Source organism: Myxine glutinosa, chromosome 10 (genome assembly GCF_964187855.1).
Source record: "Myxine glutinosa chromosome 10, kmMyxGlut1.1, whole genome shotgun sequence".
NCBI classification, from domain to species: domain Eukaryota; kingdom Metazoa; phylum Chordata; class Myxini; order Myxiniformes; family Myxinidae; genus Myxine; species Myxine glutinosa.
Genome location: NC_136270.1, coordinates 102157301 through 102180086, shown reverse-complemented (window position 1 = coordinate 102180086; position 22786 = coordinate 102157301). Strand labels below are relative to the sequence as shown.

The 22786-nt window shown below is 46.8% G+C and overlaps 1 protein-coding gene across 1 annotated transcript in view; it reads left to right on the top strand.

Moving 5' to 3' along the window:
• Nucleotides 1–22786, top strand: part of LOC137433891 (serine/threonine-protein kinase tousled-like 2) — a gene marked incomplete in the record, with an annotated part of 278139 nt that overhangs the window by 109259 nt on the left and 146094 nt on the right. Inside the window, 1 exon segment of the mRNA XM_078785945.1 lies at nt 13327–13419. Within this exon segment, the coding sequence (XP_078642071.1) occupies nt 13327–13419 (93 nt within the window).

Sequence of the window (22786 nt, the reverse complement as noted above, 5' to 3'; positions counted from 1 at the left end):
TTTTTGACAAAGTTATGGCACTTTGAACTTTGGTATGGGAGATGTATTGCAGCGCAATACTCAGAATGCTTGTTGTTTTAAGTGTCTGTTAATGTTTTTTGTGTTTTATGTGCTCGTGTGTTTAATGTGCCAGCTCTTACACGACCCTCGATCTTGTATAAAAAATAAAAGAAAAAAAAATCTTCGTTCTCGGATCACAGTTGCATGTGCACTGGGGGAAGCAAACTTCCTGAGCTGAACATTGCAAGAACCTGTGTACCGCCTTGTCCTCCACACGACAAACGGAGCTCTCACTGAAGTGTATTGAAAGTGTGCACAAAACTTTGAGTTTCTGTATCGTATAAAGTATAAACTTTATACTTTATACGATACGGAAACTTTTTATTACAGTTGGCCAAGTCAAAAGTAAATTTTTGTTGAAGCTTTTACCATGCTGGATGATATCCCAGTATTCGGCATGCGGTTCTTCAAGCTTAATCGTCACAGGATTGTTATTGCTGTTTTATGATCCTCCAATCCTTTCAAATACCGTTCCATTCCGTCACCCGTCCTTGGATCCGCTAGTTTGAATTTGAAAAAAAAGAGAAACGAGTCCAATTCTGAACGTTCTTTTTATCCAGTGAAGGTTTCTTTCTCAATTTGGGAATTGTAAGGCTTGTTTACTGAAGATAGGTCTCTACATGATACAGTGGAGCATTTGATTATTTTTGTTGAGTGCAGAGATAACTTTAAAGTAAGTAAATAAATAGCACCGCAAAGCGGGCGTAACCCCTCAGCCCATGCATGGTGGAAACCAATTTTGAGGTGGCGGCCATATTGAAAATCGCAGCGCGCCCATTTTCGAAAGGAACCTTCCTCTACTCAACCCCAACACACACCGCAAAAATGGATTTAATCGGACAAGCCTTTCTCCTTGAAATTGACGGAAACCAAAAGCTGACGGACGCCCGGACGACGACCGAGGCGACAATACACCTTAGCCCAATTTGGGCTGAGGGGTGACGACCAAAGATTATGCATCTGGAGCAAGTGGTGAAGTCGTACTCTAAGCTACTGATGATTGCTTTTACTGTCATGACTGGCAAGTAAGAAGGTGATCCAAACAGGAGGAAGGATCCAGGGCATGTTTGCTAAGTGCACTGCAATTTAATTGTATTCAACTATATTCGTTCCTTACAATAGCGCCTTTCATTTAAAATAAAATCTCAAAGCACTTTACAAAAAAAGGGTGAAAATTTAAAAAGAGTATATAATTTAAAATGACACCAATAAGATTAGAAATTCAGAAAAAAACTTCCGTAAAATGTAAGATTAAAAGAGATTTAAATAGAACGGCAGTCAGTAGCGCGCATACCTTTGCCAAGCTGAACAGTTTGTTTTGTATCCCACTGATGAGGTCTGAATCCAGATCCAGTTTAACGAAAATCTAATCGGCTTGTTCTTCTCACCTAACCAACCTATCCACTAAGTTTGTCCATAACTCGTCCACAACCTCTTGAAACATCATGTTATGTATCGCTTTTCACCCGATCTCTCAATGGTGAAGAATCACTTAAAAAAATTAAATAATTCTCGTATCCGATTCATATTCAGATTGTCAACAAAATCGAATCGATTCGGTCTTGCCCACACACCCCACCTGTCCGCCATGTTTTGTCCAAACCCATCCATAACTTTTTGAAATATTGTGCTATATATCAGTTGAGGTCAATCGCTCAATGGTGAAGAATCACTTTAAAAATTATCTGATCCGGATCCGGATTCAAATCGTCACCAAAATCGAATAAACCCTTCTTTGTCACATGTGCAACCTCTCCACCAGGTTTCATCCAAATCCGTCCACAGCTTTTTGAGATATCCTACTATTGATCGTTTTTGGCCCTATCTCCCAATGGTGAAGAATCTCTTTAAAATTCTACTAGCCAGATCTGAATCCAGATCTTCACCAAAATCTATAATAATTTTGTCCTTGTCACATACATTACCTCCCCGCCAAATTTCGTCCCAATCCGTCCACAACTTTTTAGATATCTTGTTCACAGACAGACAAACAGAGAGACAGGGGGGAAAACATAACCTCCATCCACCTTTGGTGGCGGAGGTAAAAACTGACTGGTGAAGTAGTGTAGTACAAATGCATAAACGAGAATCTTATTCTGGAAGATTATACAATACGATACAAACACACTGTTTGGCTAGAAATGGAGTCGATGAAAAGTGAATTTAAGGCTATTTTAAAGATTATTATTGATAAAAAGCAAAGCCTTGGTATTGAGTTGTTGTTTTCAGTCAAGGTGTATGGGAATATAAGGCTTTTCCTTTAGCAAGTGTAATGGAACATGTCTGTTGGGAAAGTTAGTCAGCAAGTGACCGAGATGTAGTGTTTTCTTTCTGCGATGTTGTGTTTTTGCGATGTTATTTGGCTAGAATCCAAGTCGGCAGTACACCAGTGAGAGTGAGAGAGAACACTTGCCAGTTTCAGGGTGTCAGTAATAAGTGGAGTGAATTAATTTTAGGGAATCGAGAAATAAGTGGAGTGAATTGATTGAGATTATTTGAAAGTGGTTATATGTTGAGACCAATTCTTCAGGATCATAAGATTGATGAAAAAGGACAGTATTGAAGCAGATAATTTCATGGTGAAGTGATGAATGTTAATAGAGTTATTGGTGCAATATGTCATTGACTACAGTGGATGTAATGATTTTTGCACAGGAAAGACCAGAACGGCACTCGGTAGGGCACATACACTCCGCCAGGCTGAACAGTTTGTTTTGTATCCCACTGATAGGACGGATCTGAATTCGGACCTGAACCAAAATCTAATCGACTTGTTCTTATCACCTAACCAACTTGTCCACCAAGTTTTGTCATAACTCGTTCATAACTTAAAAAAAAAATCATGGTATACAGTGTGTATCAAAAAAAAGGTAATCCGAATTCAAGGGGTTAATATGCAAAGGTTATTTATTTTGACAATTTACATATGGTTTACTTATTAAGAGGAGATCCTCAGCTTTCCATTGATACCTTCCATGCATCATTGCTGTCACACATGACCTGAAATGCTGTCACATGACCATTGCTGTCACATGAAAATGACAAACTTGTTCAAATCACATTTTTACAAGTTTGGCTAATCGATGCAAGTCAGGATAATTGGTGCAAAATGAACGTCAGATGTGAACTTTTCTCTGGAATGATTGGCCTTTATGCACCCACACCTTCAACATGTCCACCTCCCCTTTCAACACAAAGCTCACAGCGGCGGAGCATGCCCTGAACTGCTCGTCTCACCATAGCCGGGTCATTGCGCAAAGCATCCACTTCATGTCGAATACGGCCCTGCAAATCGTCAAGATCATGGGGAGGAGTTACGAACACCTTGTTCTTTAAATGTCCCCAAAGGAAATAATCACATGGTGTGAGATCAGGTGATCTTGGCGGCCATTCCACTGCATGGTTGAGGGCGATGACTCGGTCTCCAAAGAGTTCCCTCAGTCGATCTCGGACAGCGATAAGACGATGTGCTGGGGCACCGTCTTGGGCCCACCAGAGATATCTGAAGACACCACGAACCTGTCGCTCAAAGTTCTCCTCCAGCTGCGGTAAAACTTCATCATTGATCATCTGCAGATACCTGTTACCATTGACATTCCTTTGAAAGGAAAATGGTCCGATCACCTGATCACTTCCACAAAGTCCCAACCAAACAGTCCACTTTTGTCGATTCATGTTGGTGTCAAAATTAAATTCCGGGGGTTGTCCTGTCGGTGCATATTCGAGAACATTATGGGTATTGACCTTGCCGTCCATGGCGAAAGCAGCTTCATCGACGATAACGAGATACCGCAGGAAATTGACATCTGCTTTGCAACGTGCTGTCAACCATCCGGCAAGCACCAGCCTCCTGGCAAAATCCCCTGGCATAAGTTGATGCCGGATGTGAATCCAATATGGATGTTGGTGGAGGTCCAGTCTTGTGATTCAGTTGAATGTTGCCAAAGGCAATCCCGTCCCATTTCGTCTTGCGCTGGTATCCCTAGGATGCTCCAAAACCTGCTGCCTTACTGCTGCAATGTTCATTTCCGATCGCCCATTGCGCCTCCTACCAGAATTCCGCTTGTTGCGGTTGAGGCTAGTGCCATGCTCTTGGTATTTTCTAACATTCGCCCAGATGGTTTTGGTTGCTGGAGGCTCCCGTTCTGGGAAACGTTCCCTGAACGCATCACGAGTTCACTGCAAACTTCCAGTTTGATGAAAGGTTGTAACCACGAAGGTCCGCTGTTCAGTCGTAAGTTGAACCATCTTTTCAATGACTCAGACTGTTTCTAAACCCCATACACTGTAGAAAAAAACCAAAAAAAAAAAAACCTTTAGAGGCCATTTTCCCCCGCAAAGCGGGGGTTGGCCTTTTTCGGGGACCGTGGTTGTTGTTGTTTTTTGGTCCCCTTTTTGAAGCAATGTTTTACGGCCGGATGCCCTCCCTGCCGCCAACCCTTTTTGTCGCCTTTTTTACGACAAGCAGGGAATTACCAGTGAGCTGGTACTCAATTAGCCGACCTCTGAAGGATGACAGGCTGAGTCAACCCCCCTGGCGTTAATTCAGCGATCGACCGGGATTCGAACCCATGATCCTAGGATCCCAAGCTGGCACCCTAGCCGCTAGCCCAACACCAGGGTATGCCCAACACCATACACTGTAGGCCTATCTTAAATACCCATCTTAAACAAAGGATGACGCAACCGACGATTACCAGACCAGCTTAACAATTTTACATAATCACCTTGGCAGTCGACAAGTAATGCGTCCATTTAAAACTGTCTTGCACCGATTAGCCAAACTTGTAAAAATGTGATTTGAACTGGTCATTTTCATTGAACATGTACTCGGTCATGTGTGACAGCAATGATGCATGAAAGGCATCAATGAAAAGCTGAGGATCTCCTCATATATGGTAAACCACATGTAAATTGTCAAACTAAATAACCTTTGCATATTAACCCCTTGAATTCGGATTACCTTTTTTTTGATCATCACTGTATATTGCTTTTCACTCGATCTCTCAATGGTGAAGAATCACTTACGAAATAAATAATACTCATATCCGAATCCATATTCAGATCTTTACCAAAATCTAATTGATTCGTCCTTGTCACACAGCTAACCTCTCCACCATGTTTCGTCCAAATCCATCCATAACTTTTTAAGATAATATATCCTGCTCTATATCCGTTTTGCTCTATCTCCCAATGGTGAAGAATTGCTTCAAAAAATTCTACTAGCCGGATCCGAATCCGAATCCGGATCCTCACCAAAATCTAATCATTTCGTCTTTGTCACATACGCTACATGTCTGCCAAATTTCGTCCGAATTCGTCCACAACTTTTTGAGATATTTTGTTCTTGAACAGACGGACAGACAGGGGTGAAAACATAACCTCCATCCACCTTTGGTGGTGGAGGTAACTATCTGAGCTTTAACCACAGTGTGTTATATATGCACATAGGCAGTGCGAATGTTTTTGCTGCAATCTTGGGTTGCAGATTTTTTCATTTTTTTTTTTCAGGAGCAATCAAGGCTCTTGTGTGTTGCCTGTACACCGCCCAAATAACGATGGCATTCTCTCAAGCAATGGCTTTTACCACAGAGGATCTGTGGTTCCTTACTCTTATTTCCGACTATTTGCTCTTTAACGACTTTTCCAGAGAGCATAAAACCCATGTCATTATTGAGGTCGTTGTCCGAGGAGTTCCAGGAATATTGTGAGATTGTGAAATTAAACATCCGTCATTATTTACTTTTAACGAGGTGTATACATGCAACAGGAAGAAGATAATTGGTTTAGGATCGTTTATTGGCAGTTAGGGTGTTCATGGTCACTTGAGATTTTCATTTCCATGGGGTTTCTGCATATCTCAAGGGATTGTGAGTTGGATAGGCAACATTGATGGGCCATCACATGTAAGAGCTATGCTGTAGCTGTTTTGATTGCGGTGTCTGTGATGTCCTTGATAGCATGATAGGGGAGGGGAAAAAGTTAAATATTCTGCTATTTTGATAAGGTAATGAAGAAATGGTGCAATGATCAATGTGGTATTGCTCGTTTGCTTTGTTGAGTGGGAGGAGGTGTGTGCAGAGTGGAGTTGGGAGGAGAAGCAAAGATTGAACGGTGTTGGGAGGGGGAGGATGGGGCTTTGGAGGGGGTGGGGGGGGGGCGAAGGGGTGGGATTGAGTACTTTGGGTGTGAAGGGGGGGGATTATTTTTGCTGTGGGGGTGGGGATTGAGAAGTTGTTGTGGGGGTGGAGAAGTGTTTTAAAGACTTGGAGTGGGGGTGGGTATTGAATGCTCTAGACTTAGGGTTGGGAGGGGTAGATTTAAGACTTGATCTTGGGAGTGAAGGAGGGAGCGGAGGGGCAGGGATAGATGAAGACTTGAAGTCACATTTTATATTGCATGGATCTTCTGTGGGTTAGTAAGCTTAATTTTCATATTACACATAGGACAGGGATGTTAAGAAGTACCTGTACTGTATTCGTATACTTTTTCTTGAATTGCAATGACTTAAGGAGTCATTGGATAGTTTGTGTAATTGAGATCCAAATATCATGAGCTATTTCTATTGTCCCCCATCGCACAGCGGAGCGAAAGGGGGACTATGGTTTTCCCCTCCGTCCGTGTGTCCGTCCGTGCGGGCGTGCAGACGTGCGTGCGTAAGCGAAGGACCGCATTCGAATTTGGTGTGGGTGCAACCCACGTCAAAATCCAAGATGGCCGCCACCATGTATGTCTGATGCCATGTATGTCTGAACCTTGTGAGCTGAATATCTTGAAAAATAAGCGAAGTACCAACTTCTAATCTGGTGTGTGGGTGTATCTCGGCATAAGGAACAACGCTATTGAAAATTGGGTCGCCACGTCAACATCCAAGATGGCCGCCGCCATATATATGTCTGAACCTTGTGAGATGAATATCTTGAAAAATAAGCGAAGTACCAACTTCTAATTTGGTGTGTGGGTGTATCTCGGCATCAGGAAGAACGCTATTGAAAATTGGGTCACCACGTCAAAATCCAGGATGGCCGCCGCCATGTATGTCTGAACCTTGTGAGATGAATATCTTGAAAAATATGCGAAGTACCAACTTCTAATTTGGTGTGTGGGTGTATCTTGGCATAAGGAAGAACGCTATTGAAAATTGGGTCGCCACGTCAAAATCCAAGATGGCCGCCACTATATATATGTCTGAACCTTGTGAGCGGAATATCTTGAAAAACAAGCGAAGTACCAACTTCTAATCTGGTGTATGGGTGTATCTAGGCACAAGGAAGAACGCTATTGAAAATTGGGTCGCCACGTCAAAATCCAAGATGGCGCCGCCATGTATGTCTGAACCTTGTGAGCGGAATATCTTGAAAAATAAGCGAAGTACCAACTTCTAAACTGGTGTGTGGGTGTATCTAGGCATAAGGAAGAACGCTATTGAAAATTGTGTCGCCACGTCAAAATCCAAGATGGCCGCCTCCATGTATGTCTGAACCTTGTGAGCGAAATATCATATCATAGCATGTTTTCTGCGTCTTCCACTTTGTCAACTAACATCACTTCCCTGACGGGGACCTAGGCATAACGCTTGTTCAAAATGGAATGTCAATTAGTCCAATCCAACCTACATTTGGTCACCTTGGGGCTGTATAGGGGCAAGTGTACATACGTGTTGCCTACCATAGAATCAAATTGTTTAATACATTTCATATATCACATCCGTTGAAAATAACTTTAGGCAGTTAGGCGTTCAAGATTGAGCGTGTTGGAAAAGTTGCATTTTTCATAATTAACTTGGTCTTTGGAAAGCCCACTCACATGTGGTCTTTTACTATCCTCGCACTTTTTAAATAAAATAACAAAAAAAACGGGATATTGCAATCGTGTCTCCCTGTCCGTCTGTCTGTCATGCTAGGAATAGCGAAAAATGCAGTTACGGGTATTTTTTTTTTTTTTTTTTTTTTTTTCCTATACTGAATCGAGGCTCGTGAAAGAGCTGACAACCGCGAGGGAAAGACAAAGACAGTACATGGGGACCGCGAGGGAAAGACAGTACATGGGGACCGCGAGGGAAAGACAAAGACAGCACATAGGGACCGCGAGGGAAAGACAAAGACAGTACATGGGGACCGCGAGGGAAAGACAAAAACAGCACATGGTGACCGCGAGGGAAAGACAAAAACAGCACATGGGGACCGCGAGGGAAAGACAAAGACAGTACATGGGGACCGCGAGGGAAAGACAGTACATGGGGACCGCGAGGGAAAGACAAAAACAGCACATGGGGACCGCGAGGGAAAGACAAAGACAGTACATGGGGACCGCGAGGGAAAGACAAAGACAGCACATAGGGACCGCGAGGGAAAGACAGTACATGGGGACCACGAGGGAAAGACAAAGACAGCACATGGGGACCGCGAGGGAAAGACAAAGACAGCACATAGGGACCGCGAGGGAAAGTATATTTATTTAAACATTTTAAGTGAAGCTTATGTATATGCCATCAACATTGGGCGAAGCATGAAATACATAACGATTTTTAGCTCAAAAAAAATAAAAAAAATAAACACCTTTAGAGGCCATTTTCCCCCGCAAAGCGGGGGTTGGCCTTTTTCGGGGACCGTGGTTGTTGTTGTTTTTTGGTCCCCTTTTTGAAGCAATGTTTTACGGCCGGATGCCCTTCCTGACGCCAACCCTTTTTGTCGCCTTTTTACGACAAGCAGGGAATTACCAGTGAACTGGTACTCAATTAGCCGACCTCGGAAGGATGACAGGCTGAGTCAACCCCCCTGGCGTTAATTCAGCAATCGACCGGGATTCGAACCCAGGATCCTTGGATTTTTAGCTCACCTGGAACGAAATTCATGGGAGCTTATGCAATGGCGCGTCATCCGTCAGTCCGTCCATAAACACTTGCGACTTCTTCTCTGAAACCGCTGAAGGGATTGTGACCAAACATGGCACAAATGATATTTGTTGTGTTGTGGCTAAAGTTTGTTCATGGCATTCATGACTTCCGGGTTCGGTTGCGAGAGTACGCTGGCGTTGCATATTCGCCGCTTCTCCGACTGGATGGATGTACAGGGTCTGCTTCTACTTTTCTGACCTGACATCTCACACCTGTCCTGCCTTTTCACACCCGCACGTGCCGCGTGTTCTCCGGCTGGATAACGGAATCTGCTTTTGATGGTACGGAATACGGAATCGAAAGGCCCGCTCCCGTTGTTTGTGGCCGTGGCCTTGTTTGCCGGTGGCCTTGTGGTCTTGGTGGCCTTGTGGCCTTGTTTGCCGCTGTGGTCTTGATTAGCGGCTGCAGTCGTTTGCCGCTGCGTTTGCCGCTGCGTTTGCCGCTTTGCCTCCTCGACCTTGGCCTCGTACTCGTCCCTTCGCTCCTGCCTGGCATGGCTCTGAAGTACTCCGCCGCAAGGCTTCTTCTGCTCAATACCCGCTCCACCCCATCATGCATCTCTGCCATCAAATCAAATGGACTCCTCCGACGACCCAGGTACATTCACCGTGGCTCCGGTCGCAAGTTTGTTTATTTGCAATCAGGTCACTCCATCCCCGTCCTCTGGTCGGCTCAGCGCACTCTCACTCTTCGTCCCAGCGCACCTGGTCACAGCAACCCACACGATCGCACCTCCTGCCTACGAACCCTGGCTAAATCACCTGAATTCATCCCTGCTGTTCAAAACAACATCAAGCTCACCCTGTTCAACACCCGGTCCCTCAACAATAAATGCCTCATCCTGAACGAATACATCCTGGATAACAAACTGGACTTTCTCTGTCTCACTGAAACCTGGCAACAACCTCTGGACTACTACACACTCAACCTCACCACACCCAATGGATATTCCTACGTCAATAAACCACGCTCGGAGGGCCGAGGTGGTGGAATTGCCGTTATCCACCGTCAAGACATCAAGACCAACCTCATCTCCATCTCATCTGCTCCATCATTTGAACACCTGGCTTTAAAACTCTCTGGTCACACGCAGTCAGTCATGGCTGTCGTCTACCGCCCTCCCAAACCACACCCATCATTCCTGTCTGACTTCTCCTACTTTCTGACCCAGCTATGTTCCCTCTCCCCCTCAATCCTCCTCCTTGGTGATTTCAATATCCACATGGACTCCACTGACTCCACAATAACCACTGACTTCACTGATTTACTCACCTGCTTTAACCTCACTCAACATGTCGACTTTCCTACCCATATCCGTGGTCACATTTTGGACCTTGTCTGCTCCACTGGATTAAATTTGCACCATCTCTATGGCTCCGACCTCACCCTCTCTGACCACTTAGCCATCACTCTGACCATCAACATCCCCGCCCCAACACCAAGGCATTATCGCACAATCAACTTCCGTAAGCTAAATGCTCTTTCACCTACCTCATTCTCATCCACCCTCTCTGAAAAAATGTCCACTTCTCCCTTCATTGACCTCCACACCCCTTCCGACCTCACTGACTACTACAACCACACTCTCTCCTCCTGCCTTGACCAGCTTGCGCCTGTAAAAACCAAAACAGTTTCTTTCACCCATTCTGCTCCCTGGTTTACCCCTGAACTCCACCTGATGAAAACTCGTGCTCGCCAACTTGAAAGACTCCGCAATAAAACGGGTCTCACAGTTCACTCCCAAGCCTACAAGGACCACATACAACACTACAAAGATGCCCTCTCCCGCGCCCGCTCTGCCTACTACTCTCAAATTATCCACTCTGGCTCCGGAAACCCAAAAGCACTCTTCTCGACAATAAACAAACTCCTCCGCCCCCTGAACACCACCACCCAGTCATTCACAGTAGACAACTGCATCTCCTTCCTCTCTTTCTTCCAACGCAAAATTGACAACATCTACAACAGCTTGACCACCGCCGCACCCGCTCCCCCTCCAACCACCTGCCCCCCCTTGTCCTGCCATCCCCTGTCTCGGTTCTCCCCAATCTCTCCTACTGACCTCTCTGAACTCCTCATAGGAATGAAAACTGCCACCTGCACTCTTGACCCCATCCCCTCCAGCTTTGTCAAAGCCTCCCTCCCTGCTCTCTCTCCACTTATCATTGCAACAATAAACTCCTCCCTGTCTACAGGCATCGTCCCACCTTCCCTCAAAATTGCTGCTGTTACCCCCATTCTAAAAAAACCTGGTCTAAACCCTGACACCCTAAACAACTTCAGACCCATCTCCAACCTACCCTTTCTGTCAAAAGTTTTGGAACGCGCTGTAGCCACTCAACTCAAACATCATCTCTCTGCCAATAACCTGTATGAAACATTCCAATCCGGATTCCGCTCCAACCACAGTACTGAAACTGCTCTCCTCAAAATCACCAACGACCTTCTCCTCTCCTCTGACGCTGGCAACCTCAACATTCTTGTCCTCCTCGACCTCAGCGCTGCCTTTGACACCATCGATCACACTATCCTCCTCACCCGACTTGAATCCACCTTTAACGTCACCGGCACTGCCCTCTCTTGGATTAAATCATACCTCTCTGACAGATGCCAGTTCATCTCCATCAATAACTGCAAATCCCCCACTGCTCCCCTCCCCCAAGGTGTCCCCCAAGGTTCAGTTCTTGGCCCCCTCCTCTTCATCCTTTACCTGTCCCCGCTCGGTCACTTAATCCGCCGTCATGGTCTCCAATTCCACTGCTTCGCCGATGACATCCAGCTTTTCATCTCCACCAAGTCCGTCTCCACCGACACCCACTCTATCCTGACAAACTGCATCACTGAAATAAAATCCTGGCTTCAAATCAACTTCCTCAAGCTTAACTGTGATAAATCTGAAATAATCATCATTGGCCCAAAAACGCTCACAAAATCCACCCATAACTTTGCCCTCAACATCGACGGTATCCCAGTATCCACCTCCCCTCACATCCGGAATCTTGGCGTCATCTTTGACCAAACCCTTTCCTTCGACAAATACACTAAACAGATCACAAAGTCAGCCTTCTTTCACCTGAAAAACATTGCCCGTCTCCGCTCATCCCTCTCCTCCACGGCTGCAGAAACCCTCATCCACGCCTTCATCACCTCCCGTCTGGACTACTGCAATAGCCTCCTCTATGGTTCACCCTCAAAAATCACCAATAAACTCCAATACATTCAGAACTCCGCTGCCCGTCTACTCACTCATTCCCGGACCCGTGACCACATCACCCCCGTCCTTTACAAGCTTCACTGGCTCCCCATCCCCCAGAGAATCCAGTACAAAATCCTCCTCTTGACATACAAAGCCCTCCATAACCTGGCCCCATCCTACCTGGCTGACCTCTCCAGACACACTCCCACCCGCAACCTCCGCTCTGCTGGTACCAACCTCCTGACCCCCTCCATCCGGACCAAATTCAGATCCTGGGGGGACAGGGCCTTCTCCATCGCTGCTCCCACCCTCTGGAACTCACTACCTCACACCATCAGAGACTCCTCCTCACTCACCACATTCAAAACATCACTAAAGACCCACCTGTTCAACGCTGCATTCAACATTCAACCCACAGCATTTAACCCCTGACTATCTCTTCTCCTTCTCCCTCCTTTTGCTTTAAATATTTCCCTATTGATTCTTGTCTTTTTGCAATTGTTGTTTTCATGTATTGTTATGCATTATGTTTTCCACTCTGTCAAAGCGCCTTTGGGCTTCTGGAAAAGCGCTATACAAAATAAATGAATTATTATTATTAAAAAGATCGTGGTCTAAGGGGTTTTACAAGGGGTCAAAGTGGATCCAGGTTTTTATATTAGGTATTTTTCGAATATCCCAAAAAATTTTACACCCAAAATAGGTATTTTTTTTCTTTGTTTGTTTAAAGTCTTAAATGATTATGTTAGTATAATTCTACATGCTGCCCTGTCTTCTAGCAAGTATTGAAATTGGTTTAAAATACCCTTAGTCAGTGCAGTATACTGTTTATTCTACCAGGTGAGCGCCAGGGGTATTGCCCCTATGTTTTGGATTTGATCTCCGGTTCATGCCCCAGGGATGTGGACTTGGGGCCACAGGGGTCAAAACGGGGAAAAAAGGATCAACTCCAAATTTGATATTTGGTTATTTCCTGGTGGAACTTTTTGACATTTTTAAAACTTTGCTTTAGGTGGGAAGCGTGGGGATTTGCGATGGCGCTCCATCGACTTCGCTCTAGTGCTTATTTATTTTTACCGTGCATGTTTGTGCCATATTTATTTCCAAATTTATTTGTATGTCTATAAACACTTTGGAGTTATTTGCCATTAATCATCTGCTTGTTGCCCATCAGGCGCCCCAGGGCAGTCCAACCTCTTGTGTGAATGATCTGCTGGCAGTCCCTTACCTGCCACTCCCATTGCCTGGAGCTCCAAAGGCCGCCCAGGTACACGAGTGATGCCATTTTACTGCTGTGTCTTGCTCTATTTCAACATTCATGCCAATGTTAACACTGGTCAACAGCCAAATTGGTTCTGACTTATTTGCAACTGTTTCTAACTAATTTGGTGCCCACGAATCCGAATCTGACCTTAAAATTTCGCTATCACGTAACCTTGACGTAGTACATCATGTGTGGAAAAAATCTTTATAGAGCATGCGAATTTCTTGATTAAGTCTCAATAAGTCTATTTATTGTCACAAAAAATAATATAAACTTAAAGTTTTTATTTACATCACATAAAAAAATGTAAATCTCCAAAAATAATATGAACTTTATAAAATATCACAAAAAATAATATGAAATTTAAATTTTTATTTACATCACATTAAAAAATGTAAATCTCCAAAAAGAATATGAACTTTATAAAATATCACAACAAATAATATGAACTTTAAGTTTTTATTTACATCACATTAAAAGTGCTTCTGAACTTTACTTTTGCATTTGTAGGAGCAATCACTTTCACGCTGTAAAGTCCAACAGTAGTCGCCCATCATGTTTGGATTGAATCGGCATTGATATTGAGTCTCCATGATGGCAATTTCCTGGTGAAACCTTTCTCCATGTTCATCACTGACATCGCCAAGATTTTGTGGAAAGAAGTCCAGATGAGAATGGAAGAAATGTATCTTGAGTGACATTCGAGCACCGAGTGCCTGGTAACTCTTCAACATCTTGTCCACAAGCTCTTCATAATTTGGTGCTCGAAAATTTTCAAGGTAATTGTTAGCAAGAGCCACAAAGCTATCCCAAGCAACGCTTTCCAGCTCAGATAGTCTCGTTAGAAAGTTCTGATTAGTGAGTACAAGACGAATTTGAGGACCATTGAAAACACCCGCCTTTACTTTGGCCTCCGATACAATGCCTTGGAACTTCATTAGCAAGTAGTGGAAGCCAGCACCATCTTGATCCATGGCCTTCACAAAGTGTGTGTGTGTGTGTGTGTGTGTGTGTGTGTGTGTGTGTGTGTGTGTGTGTGTGTGTGTGTGTGTGTGTGTGTGTGTGTGTGTGTGTGTGTGTGTGTGTGTGTGTTTTTTTTTTTTAAGGGGCTATATATACATACTAGTGGGGTCACCCGTGGGAATCCCACGGGCATGGACGTGTGTGACATTTGGACATCTTGATTTAGATACTGCACATTAAATTTTGCAAAATGGTTACTGGCAATTCATCAGATCCAGAAATGGTGTAATGAACACAATTTATTTATTTCACATAATATGTGATCCCTCACTCTCCACCTGACACTCTCGTCTCTCCACCCTCACGCCTCTCCAATCCCTCACACTCCTCTCCAATCCCTCACACTCCTCTCCAATCCCTCACACTCCTCTCCAATCCCTCACACTCCCCTCCAATCGCTCCTCACTCTCCTCTCCAATCGCTCCTCACTCTCCTCTCCAATCACTCCTCACTCTCCGCTCCAATCGGCCCTCACTCTCCAACTCCTTGCTACTCACTCTCCAAATCTCGCTCCTCACTCTCCAACACCTAGCTCCTTGCTCTCCAACCCCTCGCTCCTCGCTCTCCAACCCCTAGCTCCTCACTCTTCAACCCCTCGCTCCTCGCTCTCCAAGCCCTAGCTCCTTGCTCTCCAACCCCTAGCTCCTCGCTCTCCAACCCCTAGCTCCTCGCTCTCCAACCCCTAGCTCCTTGCTCTCCATTCCCTCGCTCCTCGCTCTCCAACCCCTAGCTCCTCGCTCTCCAACTCCTCGCTCCTCGCTCTCCAACTCCTCGCTCCCCAACGCTTCGCGCCTCGCTCTCCAACCCCTCGCTCCTCGCTCTCCAACCCCTCGCTCCTCGCTCTCCAACCCCTAGCCCCTCGCTCTCCAACCCCTAGCCCCTCGCTCTCCAACCCCTAGCCCCTCTCTCTCCAACCCCTAGCTCCTCGCTCTCCAACCCCTAGCTCCTCGCTCTCCAACCCCTAGCTCCTCGCTCTCCAACCCCTAGCTCCTCGCTCTCCAACCCCTAGCTCCTCGCTCTCCAACCCCTAGCTCCTCGCTCTCCAACCCCTAGCTCCTCGCTCTCCAACCCCTAGCTCCTCGCTCTCCAACCCCTAGCTCCTCGCTCTCCAACCCCTAGCTCCTCGCTCTCCAACCCCTAGCTCCTCGCTCTCCAACCCCTAGCTCCTCGCTCTCCAACCCCTAGCTCCTCGCTCTCCAACCCCTTGGCTCCTCGCTCTCCAACCCCTCGCTCCTCGCTCTCCAACCCCTCGCTCCTCGCTCTCCAACCCCTCGCTCCTCACTCTCCAACCCCTCGCTCCTCACTCTCCAACTCCTCGCTCCTCTCCCGTCTCATTCATTTTGGAAATGGAAGTTTCCACGCAACGCATGAATTGTCACGATCCTCAAGAGGAAGTGTCTCGTAATCATCAAATGGCAATTAAATTACATTGTGAAAATTAAAGATTTCAAATAAACCTATTTAAAGTGTATGCGCACATAACTAAAAAAAAAAAAAATAAAGAAATATCTCTCGGTAATTTCCTGAAACATATTTTAGTTTTTACTTCCGGATAATAATGTTGAATGAAATAAGAACGAAGAAATATATGTTGTTTTGTGACGACTGTCATCAAAAGTAAAAGTAATATATCTTAACAGAAAAGAAAAAGCGAATTTTTAATATATATCGACATTTTCCCCGACTTATTTTAGGCGGTGTATTTTCGTTTATCATCGTGGCGCGATTTTTAAAAATATATCTCTGCATTTTCCTGTGTGTGCGTGAATGTTTTTCAATTATTTCTGACACTGAGTCTAAAACCATCGATAAAAATTAAATCGCATGGTGAATTCGAGATAAAATCGTGAGGGTGACTCGATGAATGGGCTTTATTTTACAGGCCTTTGAGAAATCATTTCGTTCTATAAATGGAAACTTTCATGGGATTCTCTTCCCGTTTTTTTTCAACCGAGTCTAAAACTATGTTAGCGACTGTTAAAAATGAAATGATATATCGAATTAGAGTTGAAATAAACCTGTGTGAGAGAGAAAGACAGCACGGGCCTAACTAAACAGGCCTCAAAGCTATTCGAGTTAATAAAATGGTGGATATTTGTTTACATGAAGCCTCTCCAAGAATGGGTGGAGCTACTCTGTAAACGGAGTAAGCCACACCCCCGGACAGACAGACAGACAGACAGACAGACAATCACCGTAGGCTATTATAATATTGTTATGTCGGTAGGGTAGTGATACGTAGAGCAGATAGATCTGAATAGGTAGCGTGCTTCGCTTCTCGTGTGAAGGAAACCACCCTGTAATAAGTTCTGTGTGTTTAGGTGTTTTGTCGGTTAAGAGTATACCTGTGAACATACCAGGATGTTCGAGTGATATGTAGTATAGGGATTAAAGAATAACGCCCCTGTGTGTCACACCAGGTAGCTAAACTTTGTCCCTTATAGCAATGCACACCAACATAGACATGTAGTTAGGTCCCTAGTGCAACACTAAATAATTCCCTTCCCTGACATGACTGTGAAAGACGAACAGCCAAGGAAACCAGGCCGGGGCACCGCCGATGATGGCCGCCGCCAATTACACCTCTGACAGGCCTAGCCGCATCGAGTGCCATGCGCTATGACCATGGAACAGGGAACGAGTGAAGGGGCAAGCCCGGTAGGCACGGACCTCCAGCCGGCGAGTCGGTGGAGGGCACTGATTGGGTGGCACGCCAGGGCTGACGTCACCACCGCGGGAAGGTTATTTAAGGGCGCGCCGAAGGACATTTTCTCTCTTGCAGCTCTTGCGGTTCGTGCTCTTGGAGATTCCTGGCCCTGGCAGTCCCGGTGCGATCTTGAGTGGAGAGGGTCCTGCCCCTGGTTGCGTTGGCTCGCAGTCTTGGCCCTGGTTGAGTTGGCTTGAGAGTTGGCTTATCGATCGTGTGCGAAGATCGACCTCGTGGTGCTTGGAGTGGTGTTCGGTGCTGTGGTGCTGGAGCGAGGGACCTCGTGGGTGCATCGGGGCCGGACGGAGCCGTGTTGGATGGCGGACAAGACAAGACGAGGGACAGATAAGCCCATCCCCATTACATTTTACATGACGAGACAATTATTTTCCTTTAATCCATTCCTGTGTCTGTTGTTGAGTCTGGTTTGCGGGATCCCAATTTAGGACATTTTATTACCGCCGCGTATTTTCCTGTCCCTGTCTTTATTTGTAATAAACCCTTGTATTATTTTCCCTTCCCATTCAAAATCTTGGTTGTTCGCTTGAATTAATTTCTTGCAGGATCTAAGCTGCCGTCGGCGTGATCCAGGTAAGCTTTTGCCGCAGCTTCCATTTTCCTTCTTCCTCCCTCGTCCATAGTTGAATCTGTGTTTGGTCGTCGCCTCCAATAAGACCGTTTAGGCCTATCTGCGGTCTCTGATATATATATGTTGTTGCGGATCTGGGAAGACGGCGCTCCCCTTGCCAAGGGGGGTTAACCCCTTGTCCTTTATACTGGCTGTCGCCGACCCTGAGGGTATGACGTCACGCCCGGTCAGCGCTGGGTAGGGTATTAGGCCTATCCGTCCTATGACCTAAGTACCGGCGCCTTCCGGACGCAAGGAAACACCCCCCCGCCCGTGCCGCAGTGTAATTTGATTGGTTGCGCCGAGCGAAGCGAACTGCTGCGCGAGCCGTTTAACAATCACTAACCCGATTGCGGAGCTTTGGCCGAAATCGCACCACAGGAACTCAATTGGGAAATCACTAAAGCGATCGGATGTGAATGAAAGAAGGCAAAGGTAAGGAAGAACAAATATTTATTATTACTATACAAAACTAAAGGAGAAGAAAGGAAATAAAGTAATTTACAGGCAGATAAACACAGTGCAACTTCACTATACAGGCTTACTTATACCCAGGGACAAGACACACAAAACAAACTCACGTACACGAATGGGGAATTTAAAGGCAGGAATCACTGGAGGGAGGAGAAGGTCCAAGCCGATGGCAGGGCAGGAAGGTCCGGGTAAATGCACACCGTCGAGGTTCACATTCCGGGCTCGAAGCGAACAGCAGCCGGCAGCTCCGCGCCTCCACAACCGGCGACAATAGGGCCCTAGAGGGTATCGGTCTATTGCCGCAATATGAGCACCCCCTCACGTCTCGTTCTCTCTTGTCTGCTTCAGCTGGGTCACGCATCTGCTGCGAAAAGGCTTGCGTGCGCGCTTATATTGTGCATGGCGCGATCATCCGCCAACTCCTATGCCACGCCTCCGGTTTTTTGCTCACCTCGGCGCAGATTGGTGGGCAAGGGCTCTATGGCTCCACCTTTGATGACGAGGTGGTGCCACGCCCGTGATCCGGCGGCTCCTGCCCCTTCCTTGGCCTCGTGTGCGATGGAGTCTTGGGGTGAAAATGATGGTAATGAAAACCGCCCAATGCAACGGCGGCCAACGCCGCCGAAAACAGCCCAACTGTCACTTGCACTTTGAGGAGACGATTTGGGGGAAACCTAAAAGGGGAACTATCTTATTTGATTCGGTGTAACGCAAGATGAACTAGTGGAAACAGAGCCTTACCTGAGACATGTAATAACGATATAACTATTGAGAAGGTCCTGATGGTTCTCTACATGTGTGCGATGGACTAACTAAGGGACGACCTTTGATCTTTACAATTAATGGAGGTATTTACAAGGAATTATTACATTATTTACAGAGGGTGATATTTACAAACAATCACCAAAGTGGAGGATTCTCAAATCCGCAACACGGCACCCTCATCCCTCTAGAGACGACCCGGCCCGAAAACTTTAACTTAATGTGACACTCAGGTGTAATTCCCTCTACAATTAACCTGACCCTGAGTGCGACAATTTTAAAACACAAATAAATATGTCCCGCTATTTGCGTTGCACCCTGCCTGACAGATTCACACCCACAGCTAACCGATTTGCGGAATTAATTCGCAAACTAAACATGAACGGTGGGGAGCATTATTTACAAGTTACACTATTTCATTATTTACAAAACGCAACCCAGGACCTGTCATTGTTTTTGGGAGACAAAAAGAAATTCCTGTGGGAGGGAGGAGACAGCATGCACTGCATCGACGCACCAGCACACCAATAATCACCAAAGCACCAATCACCAAAACGCACCGAAGTGCACAGTCACGACAGTTCAAAAAAACAAAAAAACAACTGGTGGTCTTGCTCTTCTGCTCCCTCTGCTGGCCGTTTTCGTTCTTGATGTTCTCAACTCTTGTTGTTCTTCTTGATCTTCTTGCTTGCGGCCTATTTGGACATAATAAAAACAAAAAGCACAACCGTCTCCATTTTATTTATGGCCCCCAGCCATGGGTGGTTCACCTGTGGGCTTGGTGCCACCTCACCGAGGTCCGCAAGCAAGATCTCCCTTGGGCCATCGTGGCCGGTCCCAGCAGAGGGTCTAGACCCCAACACGTGAGGTCCATCAGTGGTGCTCGGCCACAGTACCGTGGTCCATATGGTGGTGCTCGGCCACAACAACGTGGTCCATAAAGTGGTGCATCGATGCAAGCAGCTGATTGCGGGGATTCGGGTACACACACGCGGCCTCCCGCACGCTCCCCCTCAGTGCCCAGAGAGCACGATCCATGGTTCGGGGAAGGAAGACAAAGATGCAGCGTTAGCAAGGGGTAAGGTTACAAGGGTACACATCAATCAAGTCAATGCAGAACGAGGTGCGCACGGAGAGCGAAGTGAGAAAGCTCGTCCCTACCGTACGTCACCCCCACCGTCACCTACTCCACCCTTGCCCTTACCCATATTTACAACAACTTGCAATTCGTCTCGACCGTCACGTCTTCCCCATATCCCCCCTAATACCAAATTCGTCACAATCCCTCTCACCAAATTTGCCATCATCCAAATTTCTCATCAATTCCTCTTAAGGAGGGAGAGATGGAACAACCAGCACAATGTCTCACCCACGTCGTGATGCGTCTCACATTTCCAAAACATCTGCACAATAATAAAACAACAAACCATGGCACGGTGTGGAGTTCTGTCACCTCAGGTGAGTGGATGTAGATGGTGCGAGGAGATTTAAATCCTAACTACTTCCTAAATGACATTAACACACTTTACACTACCCGGGGTCTTTCCCGGCCAAACCATTGGCCGTTTTACTCTATGCGGTTTTAAGAACCAAACTCCCATTGACCAAACTGTGGTGCCCATCAATTTGGGGTCTCACTCCCCCGATTCAACTCCCTGTGCCTTCGCACAATTTCTGGGCTGAGTCGTGTGGCTCTCCCAGCAGGGCTACCCACCTGCACACCTCCACCACTGCAGTTGCCTCCGAGCTTACCTGCTCCTTACCCTAACCTATCTACCTGGGGAAGGCCCTCTGGCGCTCTCCCCACTCGGTGCCCTCTCTGGCACTGGGCTACCCGGGTCCGTCCTCCGGATCCTCGGGCCCCATCCACAACTCTAACGGCTCCCAGAGCCCACCTGCGGCCTCACCTGGCCGACATCCTAACAGTGGCGGAGTGCCCATTTAACGACACACACTAACAGGCCACACGCCCAGCCATTTCCACGTCACTAATGCACCCATCCAAACACCATTCTTCCACACGCACCACAGATGCCAATTTCCAACCACAATTTACCTATACCCTCTACCTAACTCTTAAACTACCCTCCCCTGGTATTCGTGATGGGGTACATCCTCCCCATACACTCCCTTCACAGCAACCACTCCACTCCACAGTTTCCACCATACTCACTCCACACCATCCATTCCACACTTCATGTATTCCATACCAGCTATTCCACACAACCATTCTCACCTGGATTTGCACACTCGTGCTCACACACACCTGGTGGCACTGGCACCCTCCTTCCGCCCAGGCTTCTTCATTCAATACAATACAACGCACAATCACAATTATTCCTCATACACTTCCACGCTCAATACAACTCACAATCACCTCACACTTTTCACCATACACTTCTAACTCTCCAAACCATTGCCTCAGGCACCCAAATTCTCCCACGCTCATACACACATCTCTCCCGAGCATTGCCCCTCAATTCCTCATTTGCTCAACATGCTCACCCGCAAAAAAAAACTTCCATACCAATCCTCATTCAATACTCTCACCAGCACGCACAACTGCATCATCTAAACTACCTGGTATCCTTCTAACTTGGTGCTCCCCGTCTTCCCTTTAAACTAAGCACATACCACGTCATTAACAACCATTCTAACCTCTCTACATCCGCGACTACCTGTACAATGTCGCTACTTAACTCTCCTGTCACCTATGGTCATTTCTCTAGATCCCTATACATTATCCAAACCCTCCCTCGTCAAGCTTACACTGCCAAAAACCCCATAACTAGTGCTCATGTGCCCGGGATGGATGTGAGGGATGGTGGATTTGCCATCCCACCACCTCGGGCATCTTCCATTATCAATTTTGCCCATCAAATTCCAATACTTGCCAATCCAAAATTTGCCAATCACCTGCCAATCATTACTGCCAATCATTACTGCCAATCATTTTCCCTATTCCCAATTTCGAATCCAAAACACTATCATCTTCACAGTCCATTAAACGTGAGCCTCGGTGCGTCGTTACATCATTAAAACTCGGCTTCGCAAAGCCGAGCAATGAATTCGGGTGGTTTGGTCGCCTGCAGGTTGAGTCCGTCCGGCATTCGGTTCAAGGGAGGCGGCATGCTCGGGCCGAGATTCCACGCACCATCCTTGCGGTCTCCGGCCCGATGGCTCAATCTCGCCCGGCCGGAACGCCGCAACCACAAGGGGGCACCGCTCCGGTCCCTCCTACCTGCCCTTGAACCGGACCGGTCGCCTTGCCCGGCAAGGCCCGGACTTGACCGTGCGGGGCGGGGCCAGGCCCGGATCGTGCACGACGCTCCGAAGGGAAGCGACGCAGCACCGATCCGCGCCGAGCCTCGCATCCAACAAAGTGCACCGAGTGCTCGCGTCTGCTATCCGTTGACCTAAACGCTGCCCCGGTCAACGTCGATCCCTCCCGGACATGCTCACACCACTCGTTCTGTTTGTTGCTCATACATCCCATGCACTTCGTCAATTCCACCACCGTACCTCCCTGTTAGACACCACATCTCTCACGCACCTTATTCTGCACACTCTCCTGTTACATCCTCTGTAACCACCACAGGCGTGCACTCTTGCATCCACCCACTCACGCGCTTCAATGGGCTCTCCCGCACCCACGCCACAACCAACTCAAGTGTGCGTTCTCGCACACTCGCCGTCCATCCCAAGCGTGCATCCTCGCACCCGCTCCACCACCAACTCGCTCTCCGGGTCACTCTCACCCTCGCACGTACACTCCG